Below are 14928 nucleotides of genomic sequence, written 5' to 3'. Positions count from 1 at the left end.
AAAGCGAATGTTAAAACAATGAAAAGTGTCCACTGCAGCCTCCAACTGAGCTTGTCATGTTCTTCTTCTTTGATCCTTCGTGTTTGTGCTGAACACTGCTGTCGCTCTCTTCCCTGTTCCCGCCCACTTTCTAACCAATCAGCATTGGAGCGTGCACAGCGTCGTCCACACTGAGCTTTGTTGTGAGCGCATGGACTCGTCTGCAGAACATTTGTATGGGCTCAAAATGTGGTCATAAATATTTTGTACTTGTAAATCAGGATTTGTATGTGTAAAAAGAATTTGTGTGTGTGTAAAAAAGATTTGTGTGTGTGTAAAAAAGATTTGTGTGTGTGTAAAAAAAGATTTGTGTGTGGACTTAGCCAAAAAAAACCCTGCAAGTTACAAGTACGAATTTTGACCCTATTTTTCTTCCTTCCATCTGATTGGTCAATGTCATGTCAATCACAAATGTAACTATCCAATCAGAGAACAGATGGGTTTGGCTGTCGGAGGGGCACTTTTTTGACCTGACGTTCCCGTCACAAGTGTCTTCTAAGTGAAGCTACCAGGTTCAGGTCCAGCTCTGTTTATCTGGAGCTGCAGTAAATGATCCGTCCTCACAAAGCAACACAGACACCAGATATGCAAACACAGCATCATACAACACAACCAAGAGATCCAAAGAATTATCTCTGCATTTCTGTGGCTGATGCTGCTGGAACGAAGCTGTTTGAAACCTTGTTGTTCTGCACTTTGGGACCTGAAGAGGAACCTGAACCTCTGTGCAGAGGGTTCAACTCTGAGGATTCCTGTTCAGTTTTTTTTTATTTCACACGGCAAAACTTGACAACTTTATGATAAATGTACGACTTCAATGTGAAAAATTCATTTTTTTCTCTTGTTTGTTTGAAGCTGCTTCCTGTTGGCTTCAGCTGTTTGGAGTTTCCATTTTCTAAACTTCTACATTCTGAACCTTCAGCTCTGAACAGATGATGAAACACTGAATGATTTCAAGCTCACACTTTGTCTAATAAACTTACATCTTTCATTTTTTATTCAGATTGAAGGACTGTGGTGTGTCAGAGATCAGCTGTGATTATCTGGCAGCAGCGCTGAAGTCCAACCCCTCGTATCCCAGAGTGCTGGACCTGAGTGGAACCTACAACAACCTGCAGGATTCAGGAGTGAAGCAGCTGTGTGTTCTTCTGGAGAATCCACGATGTCGATTTGAAACTCTGAGGTCAGTCACATGTTTTAGTTGTGCTGAGATGAATATGATGTGAAAGTTGTGCTGACACTGTGGATCAGTAGGCCCACACACCTCTATACAGGAAGTCTGGTTCTACTCTTTGTAGAACTTCTGATCCATGATCCTCTGAGTCTGACTCAGTAGATAATGCAGAGTTCTGAGCTGATGTGGGTGAGAGGACTCAGGCAGCCTGACAGAGTTGATGTCCAGGTCTTCCCTGCTTGTCCTGATACACATAAACATGAGTATCCTTGCAGGTCAGATCTCATCAGTCACACCTGTTAGTGCAGCTCTCCTCTAGATTGTAGTGCTTGTAAAACTAGGATGATTTTAGGAGCCTGGACCGCAGAGCTAAGGGAAGACATGACTTGGAAAGACTAAACCAACCTATTAGAGGTGTTCGGACTAACATAGATAAATACTCAGATTTACACCTTTAGTGTCTCACAAAGGGTTAAAAAGTGAATGTGCACAGGGAGGTTGGTGGTGAGACGGGCACTTCCAGCACTGTAGATGTGTTCAGCTCAGTGTTCATGGAAATAATCCGGAGAGCAGGATTCCTTGATGAATGTTACATCTTCTTAAAGTTATAATCCACAGGGAAAACTGTGAAACTGTCGATCTGATATCTACTCAACCAATCAGGTGTTTACATGCCCTTCACTGATCTCCAGCCCCACCTTATTATCAGTTTCTCTCTCTTTTACATCTGAATTATCTTCACTTCACATTTCAGTCAGTTCAGATTTCATTAGCACGTTCACTTTAGCATAATCCATTTTAATCCAAACACCTTTCTCTTTAAACTCTGTTTGTCAGTCACAGTATATCCAGTACAATCCTCTTTTTCACTGCGTCACACACATTCAGAGATCAGAGTGTCCTGTGTGTGCTCTCATTCACTCACACTCACTCTCATATGGCTGAAGTCTGTTTGTACACAGGCTAATCTGGGACTCTCCACCATTTGACCCTAGAAATAAAGAAGCTTCTTGGATGAGAGGTGAAAGGCGAAACGTCTTCAAAAAACTTAAAGAAGTCCAGATGCCTTTTTTTCTAAGCTCTTTAGATGACTGCGAACCTTCACAAACGCCTCATCAGTGGGACTCTCAGAGCTACCAGCCCTTTGCTACAATCACAAAGCTCTTCATTGAAATCAATGATATCAAAGCTGGAATCAAGCTATAGCCATATACACTGGTAAAGACTTCTTATCTCGAAATAATATACTGAAGTGGCAATGCAGAAATTGAAAATAGGCGGACGTGCTACCTATGCTATTAGTAGAATGGACATTGGCCTGCTGGCTAAGGAAGGCCCTGTCTCACATAGAGGTGAGAGAGGCCCCCCTCGAAGCCCCCTCTTTTATCGGGGCTTACTTAGGGTCATATCGGGGACCACACAGTTGGAAGTCTTTTTTTTTTTTTTCTTTGACCAAATAAAGCTTATTTCTGTAGCTGTTGTTTTATACAGCTTTAATGTTAATATTAATGTTTGCTTATGTATGTTTAGGGAGTGGTCTGATGGTACATGTCGTTGTTACATTAATAATATTCAAATAGTAAGGGTATGCTTAAAGATAAGGTAAAAATCATATCATATAATGTAAATGGCCTGTCGAATCCAATTAAACGTAATAAAATTTTAACTAAAATGAAGAAAGAACAAGTACAAATAGTGTATCCACAGGAAACCCATCTAGACTGTAAGGAGCATGAAAAACTGAAAAGAATGGGTTATACAACAGTTTTCTCCTCTTCCTATAAAACTGGACGAAGGAGAGGAGTGGCTATCCTGTTATCAAGCAAATTACTCTTTGAAAAAATATCCGAGATAAGTGATAAAGAGGGACGTTATATTTTGGTAAGGGGAAACATTGAGGGGAACCCAGTCACGTTGTTAAATATATATGCACCCCCTGGAAGCGATATTTATTTCTTTAAGAAAATTATAGATGTGATGGTAACAGAGACAGTAGGTTTCCTAATTTGCGGAGGAGATTTAAATATACATCTACAACCAAAGCTAGATATTTCCAATAGAAAAGCACAGAATACTAAAACATTAATTAAGAATATAAATACATTGATGAAGGAGGTGGGACTAATTGATATATGGAGAGACTTGCATCCCTACCAAAGGGATTATACTTATTTTTCCTCACCGCACTCGTTATACACAAGAATAGATTATTTCATAACTTTTGGGAAAAATAAAGATAAAATAAACACTTGTGCAATTGGAGCAATAGAGTTAAGCGATCATGCACCAGTATACCTGTCTGTTGATTTAAACGTGCAACCAAAACTCAATAATTGGAAATTAAATTCAAGCTTACTGAATGATCCTCACTTTAAAGGACAAATTAAGAAAGAGATTCACTTCTATATGGAAACTAATGACAATGGTGAGGTGTCTCCTCCTATACTGTGGGATGCCTTAAAAGCTGTCCTGAGAGGGAAAATTATAGCAATATCCTCTTATAAGAAAAAGATGAGAAATAAGAAATTAGAAGAGCTACAAAATAAGAATTAGAGAAAAGGCATGAAAGAAAAACATCTCAGGATATATTGGAGGAAATTAGGAAAGCAAGAAATGAAATAAATGATTTGACCACATATGAAATTTAAAAAAAATTAATGTTTCTTAAACAAAGGTATTATGAGGGAGGATCAAAAGCAATGAATGTATTAGCCTGGAAACTAAAAAAGAAAATAGCAGATAATACAGTTCACAAAATTAAACATCCAGTGACAAAACTAATAAAAAAATAAACCAATAGAAGTTCAGAGTGCATTTGAAACATTTTATAAGACTCTGTATGCTAATAACACAGAGAGTAGTATAGTTGAAATTAACAGTTTTTTAGATTCTCTTGATTTACCAGTACTGAATGAAGAACAGAATAAAACTTTGAAGATATAACAGAAAAGGAACTAAGAATAGCAATAAGTAAAGTTAACAGAAATAAATCTCCAGGATCAGATGGATATACGGCAGAATGGTACAAGGAGCTAAAAGAAGAATTAATACCAGTGATGCTTCTAACAATGAATTGGATCCTAAAGAAGGCTCAAGTACCTTCTAGCTGGAAAGAAGCAATTATCTCTGCCATCCCAAAAGAAAACAAGGATAAATTAGAATGTGCGTCATATAGACCAATATCTGTTCTTAATACAGATTACAAGCTGTTTACATCTATCATGGCTCGACGATTAGAAAAGTTCTTACCTAATCTAATTCATAATGATCAAACAGGTTTTATTCGAGAGCGCCAAATACAAGATAATGTACGACGGACATTACAAATTATTAATCATATTCAAAAGAATAAAATAGAAGCAATGGTAATCAGTATCGATGCAGAAAAATCATTCGATTCAGTTAATTGGAACTTTCTTTACCGAGTCTTGCATACATTTGGCTTTCACGAAAATATAATTAAGACAATACAGGCACTTTATGATAACCCTACGGCAAGGATTAAAATTAATGGCTACCTATCAAATAGTATTAAGCTGCAAAGAGGAACAAGGCAGGGCTGTGCGTGCTCACCATTATTACTTGTGTTATATCTGGAACCATTGGCTCAATATATAAGACAAAATAAAGAAGTAGAAGGTATTAATATCCATGAAAAGGAGCATAAATTAGCCTGCTATGCAGATGATAGTTTAATATTTTTGGGTCAACCATCAAACTCTTTACCTAAATTAATGCAATCATTTGAATACTTTGGTCGACTATCTGGATATAGGGTTAATATGAGTGAAACACAATTGCTTAAGTACAACTATATTCCATCAGAAGAAATTAAAAATAAGTATCAATTAGCATGGCAAACAGAGTACTTTAAATATCTAGGAGTCATAATACCTAAGGGTCTTACAGAACTATTAGAACGAAATTATTTACCAATACAGAAAAAAATTAAGGAACATATAGCGAGATGGAATCTAATTCCATATTTAAGTTTATATTCGAGAATAGACTCAATTAAAATTAATATTCTTCCTAAATTATTATATTTACAACATTACCAATAGAAATTAACCAGAAACAGTTTAATGAATGGGATAAATTTTTGCAAGGAAAAAGGCCCCGAATTAGATTTAAAACCCTACAACTTAACAAAGGAAAAGGGGGTGGGGCTTACCTTCTCTTAGGGAATATTATTGGGCAGCACAATTAAGGCCTATGATATGCTGATGTAATCCTTCATATGACGCTCAATGGAAAGTTATTGAGGAGAGTCTGACCTCCATCCCCATATAAGCTATTATAGCAGACAGAAGCTTGCAAAATTTAATAAAAACTATTGAAAATCCATGGATCAAGTTGACTTTTAAAATTTGGGAAACAGTAATAAAAGAATATAAACTAGAAGAGGATATAGCAGTTCTTAAGTGGTGTGCATATGACACACATTTTGCTCCAAATAAATTGGACACCAGATTCAAAGATTGGACATATAAAGGATTAACAGCTTTATGTATGGTAATGGAGGAAGGCAGACTAATTAGTTTTTGCTTTTGCATTAGATTTTGACTTTGTTAACTACTAGAAGACTAGAGGAAAAATTAGTTACATTAATGGAAACAAAAACACACTCCCTATATTTATTTATTTATTTTTCTTTCCTTTTTCTTTTTCCTTATGTATTTTTTATTTATGTTGTTTGTTGTTTCCTGTTTTGCTTCTTTTTCTTTTCTTCTTCTTCTTTCATTCTTATTGTATGGATATTTTAGTTGTTTAAATATAGAAAAAAAGAAAAAAATATATGTACTGAAAGATAGCTGAAGTTGATGGTATTGTATAGTGATTCTAAAATGTTAATAAAAAAAAAGAAGCTGGAATCCAATGAGTCCAAGTCTTCTGCTGATTCAGCATCACATTCATCTTTGCTCCTTGTTCTGCATCCCCACCATGGACTTCATTCCTTTCCAAGCCAGCCTTGAGTGTCCTTTATTCAGCTCATCCTCTGCTTTACTTTTACACCTGATTTTAGCTGCTTTTCTTCTCTCCCTCATAACAAGACAGCTTCTTCTGCCTGAGAACATGTTGGAGTGATTTACTAATCCAGGGCTGATTTTGGGGGAAAATACTTCCTGTTTTCAAAGTAATCCCCATTTTTCCCAGAATGAAATGTAAGTAGAAATAAATAGAATAGAATAGAATTAGAATAGAATTCAACTTTATTGTCATTGCACATGCACAGGTACAGGGCAACGAAATGCAGTTTGCATCCATCCAGAAGTGCTTTAGTGATATAGATATATTACAATATATATTAGCAATAGTATAGATATGTAAGTATATTACAGAAATGGGTCTATTATGGTATGTTATAATGTACACGGTATGAAGTATGTTGTGAATATTCTATAACTAAGTATGTACAGGCTGTAGTGAGTACAAGCTATGTACAGGCTATGAACAGGATATAAATATGAAAAACTATACAGAATATGAAATAAATAACTTTACAGAAATTTGAGATATACAGCTATAAAGTGATCTAAGTGAGAACATGAGCCTTTAAAAAGGCTCTTCTGAGGCTGCTGCCAGTGGTCAAAGCCTCCAACAAAGCTCTGTAAGTACATATGTGATCATAGCTTTAGTTTTTAAATGTTTATTCTAGTTAACACAGATCAGGTGGAACAACTCAAATAAAATATCAAAAATATTAAGTGGTCATCGGTACTCAGTTTGTTCAATACTGAATACAATGGAGCACAAATTGTCCACGTTTCTGAAATATTTCTGGGTGTAACTGTCACCAAAGTGCAATTTAGACCTGGCCTGTGGTTGTTATCTAAGTGATAATCATCAATTCTACTAAAACAAATACAAAATAAAGAAATTTGACACATTTTGTTGATATCAAAAGAACACTGAACAATTCAGTGTTGTTTTACTGCTGTTCTCTCTTCACTTCTTCTCCTCTGATTCTCTCCACATGTTGCTCTGCATCAGTGCTCAGTTTCCTGACAAAACAAGATGAAATATTGCTAAATATAATAGTATCTCATTACGCTTCAACATAAGTGTTTTATTTTTGTAATTGTTTATCTGTTATTTTTCAGACTGAGTCACTGTGACCTGTCAGAGAGAAGCTGTGAAGCTCTGGCCTCAGGTCTCAGCTCTCAGACCTCTAATCTGAGACAGCTGGACCTGAGTAACAGTAACCTGAAGGATTCAGGCGTGAAGCTTCTGTCTGAAGGACTGAAGAGTCCACACTGTACACTGGAAACTCTCAGGTGAGATCAAGCATTTTTCTTTCATCAACTGACAGAATTAGCAGATTAATAATAAGGCAGTCCTCTAATAAGAGGAGAAGTGGAGGTGTTTTGAAGGGCAACGTACTCTTATGTTAACAAGACAGGAAGTAGTTCCTGGGAACTGCTTCCTTTGTTATTGTCTAAGTAGAAACATGATGGTGAAACAGTGATGAGTTTGCAGAGGTGGATCCACACAACACAACAATGCTGTTGGGTGCTGAAAGCAGACTTCTCACAGATTCTGAGGCTGCAGGTTTCATCACTGTCCAACCAAAATTCACTGAACCAGCAGTAAATGAACGTCCAAAACGACGCTTCATGTTTAAAAAACAGATGATCAGGGGGATTTGTGTTTACATCTTTTTTGTGTGATCTGTTCACCTGCTGTTTTAGCTGTTTGGTGGTTGTTGAGATGGTTTTGTGAACTTTTAGCTGAGATTCTGACGTTTCTGTAGATACCACACATGTCTAATTACTTTGTACAGCATGAATGGCCATAACGAGGTTTTTAACAGTAAGAAAAGTTGTAAAACTTCAGAAAATATAGTTAAAAGTCCAAAACCTTCTACGTCTGGTGGCTTGTGGTAAGGAGCAGATCAAACGAGTAAAGAATTACGTTATAATTATAAATGGCTTCAACAGCACATTCAGGTCTGTGAGACTCATTCAGACACTGAGCCGTGGCTCTGTGCTACATGCACATATTTCTGCATCTCTGCCATTCAGACACACTTTATATATAGTTTATTTTATGTAGGATTCAATACTGAACTGTACATTTAGTCTTTTTAAAGGCAGCAAGTTGTATTCAGTGTTTTCATAAAAGCCTTATTTTTATCCATTTACTGCTATTAGGAAGAACACGTGAGGTTTAAGACCTGGACCAGTTTGAAACCTTTTGTCCTCCACAATGGAAAATGGGTGGAAATAAAAATGGGTCTCACTTTAGCCAGCTCCTAATTTTATCAGTTCTACTCTCAGCGTCTCCTGTATATCTCCTGTATAAATGTTGCACTCAGCTTTGTGGTCTCCAATATCACTGAAATGCAGCCAGATGCTGCTCATTTTGCCTTTTCACTCTTTCCTGACACGCTTGCATTTCAGTACAGCTCCCATTTCTCTGTGTACTGGTCTCTACCACTACCCTTGCTGTCTATGGGACATTTCCGTCCTCTTTCACATAATGGTATGATCCCAGTCTGTCTCTTAACGTGTTTGGCCACATGGTTTGTTCATCAGAATAAAATCTCAGCCGTGCTCACATTGATTATCAGCAAGCCTGAAAATTCATCAATATTTGACATGGATGGATGGATTTGGCCCACGGGCCATATGTTTGACACCCCTGGTTTACACAGTTTGGTATTCAATGTACAAGTGAGTTAGCTCTCAGCTAACTAGCAGACAAGCTAACTGCTGGGACTGCGTCTTTCTAACAAGAGCGTCAGACACTCAGACTGGTTTCCTTTGTGGATGATGATGTGTTCTCACACTGATCCTTCATGCTGATGCTGCCATCCACCCACTGCTCCTGGATTCCTCATCATCATCTCCATCAGCCCTCACAATACTCCACCTTCATCAGCTTCATGTTCAGCAGCCTGGATGGACAGTAATTCTTTCCATGGGTTATGATGGGACATTGAGAGCTGAAGTCAAACAGCAGTGAGAATGAAAGACTGATTCATTTCTATTTAGTCTTGTGCTGTGCAGCTTTGTTCAGAGCATTAAGGCCCAGCAAAGATCACTGAGGTCATAGAGTCCTGATGAAACCTGTGTGCTTATAGAAACTGAGACCAGATGAACCAGAATAGAAGGACATTAAAATGAAGTGTCAGCTACACAAAGGCAAAGCTATTCAGTTGTTGCTGTGAGTTATTTAAATGGAGGATGGAGTCAGACTTTAAGCTGCTGGACTCAGTCACTATATCCTGTTGTCCTCATAGAACCTGGACACACAGACTCACCTGTGACACAGTGACACACAGTGTGGGCTACACACACATTAGAAAGTGGATCAGTCACACTTGTGCAATCATTTGTTGTGCTGGGAAACCATGAACACTTTGAATCACATTAATGGCTTTGTTACAGCAACATTCAATCATGAGTTCAAAAGTAGTGCATTGTGTACTTACTTTAATAGTACTGCAGTATGAGAAGTGCAACATTCAGTGTGCAGAAACAGATCAGGTGCTTTCTAACAGCAGTGTTCCCTTTAACACAGCAGCAGTTCAAATATTTCTGTCAGTCTGAGCTGAAACATGAATCTAATCAAATATCAAATCAAAGTTCTTTGCCTCTGCCAGGACGTTAACATTTGATCTAGTTTTTTACAAAGTTCCCTCAGCGTCCAGAGCCACCAACATACCTTTGATCAACAGCAAGTGAACATTTATAAATGTGTGTTTGCAGAACAGGAAGCAGCAGAACTATTGTTCTGTTATCAGGCAGCAGCACAAACGCTCATCAGCTCATTTACTGTGCAGGACTTTGAGTGTGTGAAGTGTGTGTTTGTGCTGGATTTCCTTTGGAGAATCTCAGTCAGAAACCAGACAAAGAAAAACTCTTTCAACAGTCCAGGTTGAGTTGACAACATGAACTGCATTTATCTTCCTCTGACTTGACATGTTCTTCCTCCTCTGCACCGAGCCAGCTGCTAAGACTCACAAGCTCATTGACATTTTCTGATGATAAAGAAACTCTCGTCTTCTGCACAATATGAGCAGCAACAGAGAAGAAGCTTTCACAGGTACAGATGTTGCAGCTGTGGCCAAGTACATGTGCTGCATGTTGGAGCAGCACTCTAATGGACAGGCCTCTGTACTGATGGTGGGCTCTGCTCTGTATCCACCACACTGTTCTCAGCTGAGTCTTCCTCCTGTTCACAATCACACTCTGATCAAGCATGTTCATGTTGTAACGCCGTGGCTTTCGTAGTCTCTCCTTTTTCTACAGCTCATGTGTTCTTCTTGTGATGCTGCGTCTTGAGGCTCATACATGCCGTCATTTGTTGATCCTAAGAACGTTCCTCAGACCGACTTCTTCAACAACAGATAACTTTAGTTGTATCAACACTGCCTCCTGGAACAGTTTAAAATGAACATGTCAAAGATCTGTACCTGTCTCCATGTTTCTGTCCCCGCCCCTTTCTTTCTGTCCTGGGTCATGTGAGCGCTGCAGTAGTATTAGGCCCACCCTCAATGCTCCCATTGGCTGAGACGCATAATGACGCCCATTTCAAGCCAGCACTGATCAACATCCCTCCTGTGACCCATGGCTTTTATATTCAGAGCCAGTGAGCACTTTCACAATAATCATGATTTTAAAAACTGTGATTAAAATAATTGCTGACGTTAATCAGTTAATGAGTTAACGAGATAATAACAGGTTAAGTTGCCCTAATAATTAGACTTTGGTGACAAACTGATGTGATCTCCATGTTTCCTTTGTTGGACTGTGGGCGAGTGTCAGAACTGAATGTACTGAGTAACATGTAGAGTTTAAACATGTGTCAGTTCCAGTTTTAGAGCTCTAAAGTGCAGCTATCATGTTAGGAATATGTTAGGAATAGACAGGAACACTGAGCACACTGAGGTCAAATCTTTATTTTACCACTCGCTGCATTCTTGATGTTCATGAATTCAGCAGGTTCATGATTGTCTGCAGCATTAATCTCATATTTCCATTAAAGTGTTGAATTTGACTGTTTGATGTTCTTTATGATCTCTGGCACCAGTTCATCTGTAGGCTGAGCTCAGTCCATCCATTTAGTGAAATGATGTTTAAAGGTCTCCTTGTTCTGTGAGCGTGCACAGATCCTGAAGCAGGAAGCCTGGGTTACAGAGAAATGATCATCACTGTGATGATGCTCATCATCTCTGACTGGGATTTGAGGTTTTGTCAAAGCAGCAAAGAAAGCCTGGCTATGTTGGACTGGGTGTGGAAGCAGCTCCCAGTTTGAGTTCAGGAGACAGACGCCCTCTCTACTTTGACGATCAGCTTCAAACTTTCCTTTTTGATAAAGCTTATAGTTCGAGCTGGATCAGGTGACCCTGAACCATCCCTTAGTTATGCTGCTATAGGCTCAGGCTGTTGGTGGACTTCCCATGATGCTCTGCTTTCTTCTCCCCTCTTTTCACCCCTGATGCTTTTATATGTCACTACTGCATGTCCTTAACTTTTGTCTCTCTGTTTTGTTCTTGTCTCTCTGAGCTCATCTCTTCTCTTTCCCCTCACCCTGCAACCAGTCATGGTAGATGCTCCTCCTGGAGCCTGTTTTCACTGGGAGGATCTTTGTGTCAAAGGGAGATCTTCTTCCCACCATCACCAAGTGCTGCTCACACTGGTGGCGGTTACCTTACACTGTTAAACAGCTTCAGATGACTGTTGTTGTCTGTTGGGTATTGTCACTTATAAATAAAGTTATAATGGATGGATAGATGTTATTGTGACAAAGAGAAAACAACTGTTGACAGATAGATTGTTGTTTTGTGTGTCTGCAGTCTGTCAGGCTGTCTGATCACAGAGGAAGGCTGTACTTCTCTGGCCTCCGCTCTGACCTCCAACCCCTCCCATCTGAGAGAGCTGGACCTGAGCTACAATCATCCAGGTGACTCAGGAATGAAGCTGCTCTCGGCTGGACTGAAGGATCCAGGCTGGAGACTGGACACTCTCAGGTATGGAGAGAAAATCTGATAGAGGAGGAAGAGCTGGAAACATTTCCCGTGTCTTTCACTCACTTCCTGTTTGTTTCCTGCAGATGACACATGAACAATCACACATGCAGGAATATTTTCAGGGACAGACACACTAGTCTAGCTGGAAAGTTCATGGATATTTATGTAGGGGTCTCCAAGGAGTCTGTTTGCAGGAACATTTAGGTCACAGGTGTACCTGATATAGATACCAGTGTACCTAATAAAGTGTCAGCTAACATTTGGAAATGGAAGCTTAAATAATGACAAACTGTACATTCACAGCTGAATTCACAATAAATTTGTTCTGAAGTGCACATTTTTCTGTTATTGTTCTCAAACAACAGAATGAGAATGAAATATTGATTCTAACAGGGCCCATAAACAGCATTAGCTTAGCAGCATTAGCTTATCAGAGTTTCTATCATGGTCACAGAAATCTTTAGCAGAGAAAAGTGGCCTACAAATTAAGAATTAATAAGAAAATAAATCAATCTGTAATACATAAATAAAATAATAATAAGATGTTTTTAGTCAGTGAACTTGTGTGTTTCTTTCAGTCTTCTATATCTGCTGTATTTAGATTGAAATGTCTGTATTAACAGTTCTATAACCTTCTTCTGAACATGAATGGAACACTGTAGAAAATGAACTGTTCTTCTGAACATGGCTTCTCTTGCCTACTCCTTGCTGCTAGAGACTAGAGATGGCACGATACCACTTTTTTATTTCCGATACCGATACCAATATCATAAATTTGGATATCTGCCGATACCGATATGAATCCGATATAGTGTTTTTTAATCAACAAAACTGTTTTTTAAAATATCTTGCTGCATTTTGCAAGTCTGCAAGTTCATACTCAAGTTTAAAACAACAACTACACTAAAGCTATTCTGTTATACCTGTATACAAAAAAAACATTTCATAGTTCAGCAATACTGATCAATCTAATAAACTTAGACCTACACCATCCTCCCTATTCTGGTATTTTAAAGAGTACTTAGCGTAAATATTAAGCAACCTAACTAATAGGGTTCCAACTCCCAGCAACAACAAAAATAAATAAATAAAAAATAGGGAATCACCCCTCACGCTCCACCTCATGATGCTTAATCGAAGTAATCAACCTTAATTTGATGCAGTGTGAAAAAAAATGCACAGAAATCAATTATTTTTCAAGAAATATTAAATAGATTCAACATCTTTCTTCAACAAAATTGCAGACTGCACAGATGGTACCTTCCCAAAGTAAAAAGTACTATAGCTTACTAGGGTATATATATTAGACTTAATAGTCACTATATACAGTAATTGACTTCTATTCATTTTACATCAAATTAAAACTTTGGGTGTAAGATTCAGATAATTATTTATTAAAAGCTAGACATTTTAAATGAGAATAAGAAAGAAAAGTCTGTCTTTGTGCCCCCTTTTCCCAGTTAATGCCCTATCGGCCCCCCTGGCTAAGCTTTGCTAGATCCGCCCCTGCACAGTTACCAGCCGTCAGCTACGTAGAAAAAGATCCTGGTGTAGAAAGTAATATTAAATAAATTCTAACAACAGCTTATCAAGTTTAAACGTGCTGCTGTTGTTCAGCCGCTGGTTTCCTCTTTCTGGTGCAAAGTGGACCAAAAACAAACAAGAGAGACGGAGTCGAGACAGAAAAGCCGATCAGCTGATCATTAAGCAGTTTCATGATTGAAGTAGCAGCAGGAGAGGCAGTCGCTTGTTAAGCTTAACGTGGGAATGCTTTACAAACATTCAGAGATGGACTTACACACTTGCTTTACTTCTCTCGGGATAACTTTGTCGAAGATGAAATGCCGGGTTGCTAGCGAAGCTCCACATGCTATCCAGACCACCGACAGGTCCCGCATGCCACAGCCGCTCTATCACGTGATGCATACTGCTCCGACGTGCTAACGTTCTGAGGTGAGTTACGGCGTGTTGCAAGTTTTGTGAGGTGCTTTCGTGATATTTAATGGATCGGATTACATTTTTTATTTTTCTCCGATATCCGATCCAGTAATTTAGGTCAGTATCGGACCGATACCGATACTTAATATCGGATCGGTCCATCTCTACTAGAGACCTGGCAGCGTTTCCTCTCGCATAGCCGAGCCAGATTTGGCCTGAGGGAGGAAGCAGTTGCGACCCTCAGTATGTCTTGAAGATGATCATCCGTAAGTCTGGAACTGTACTTGGACTTATTGAAGTTCAAAGTGGAGAAGAGCTTTTGGCACAAGTATGTGCTACCAAAAAGGCACATGGTCCGCTTGAACATTCGGGAAAGCCGAGGGAAACTAGGGCTCAAGTCTCTCAAAAATTGTCCAAGCTTGTCTGCTTTTCCACTCACCTCCCTGAACTTTGCTTTGAGTTCAGAGTTGCACTGCAGCTCAATGAGCTCCATTTGAAGCACAGAAGGGGCATCTTGCACATCAAAGGAGAAGGGGTCCGCAAAAATGTGAAAGGTGGCTCTGTGTGTCTTGAAGTCAGCAAATCTGTGATCAAATTCCTCCTGTAGCCTCAAAATGACATCAACATACTCGTCAGCACTGAATGGTGTGCCTGCATCCACGAGTGCCTTGCATGCTGGGAAATGGCAAAGGTTTGTCTGAGAGAGCTGAGCTTTCCAGAGCGCCAGTTTTGTGGAGAATGCTCTCACGTTGTCATAGGCAGCACTGACAAGTTGCCCCTGGCCTTGTAACGTCTTGTT

General features: G+C 38.9%; 1 protein-coding gene across 1 annotated transcript in view; it reads left to right on the top strand.

Moving 5' to 3' along the window:
• The window catches only part of LOC146577325 (NACHT, LRR and PYD domains-containing protein 12-like), a 39089-nt gene that overhangs the window by 17450 nt on the left and 6711 nt on the right, over window positions 1–14928 (top strand). Inside the window, exons 10-12 of the mRNA XM_085253223.1 lie at window positions 1043–1222; window positions 7318–7491; window positions 12018–12191. Of these exons, the coding sequence (XP_085109349.1) occupies window positions 1043–1222; window positions 7318–7491; window positions 12018–12191 (528 nt within the window). The remainder of the gene's footprint in view (window positions 1–1042; window positions 1223–7317; window positions 7492–12017; window positions 12192–14928) is intronic.

The sequence above is a fragment of the Mchenga conophoros genome, linkage group LG3, assembly GCF_057382185.1.
Source record: "Mchenga conophoros isolate Kocher_MC1m ecotype Shallow Benthic linkage group LG3, M_conophoros_male_GT1.1, whole genome shotgun sequence".
Lineage (NCBI taxonomy): Eukaryota > Metazoa > Chordata > Actinopteri > Cichliformes > Cichlidae > Mchenga > Mchenga conophoros.
This window is presented reverse-complemented; position numbering and strand designations above follow the sequence as displayed.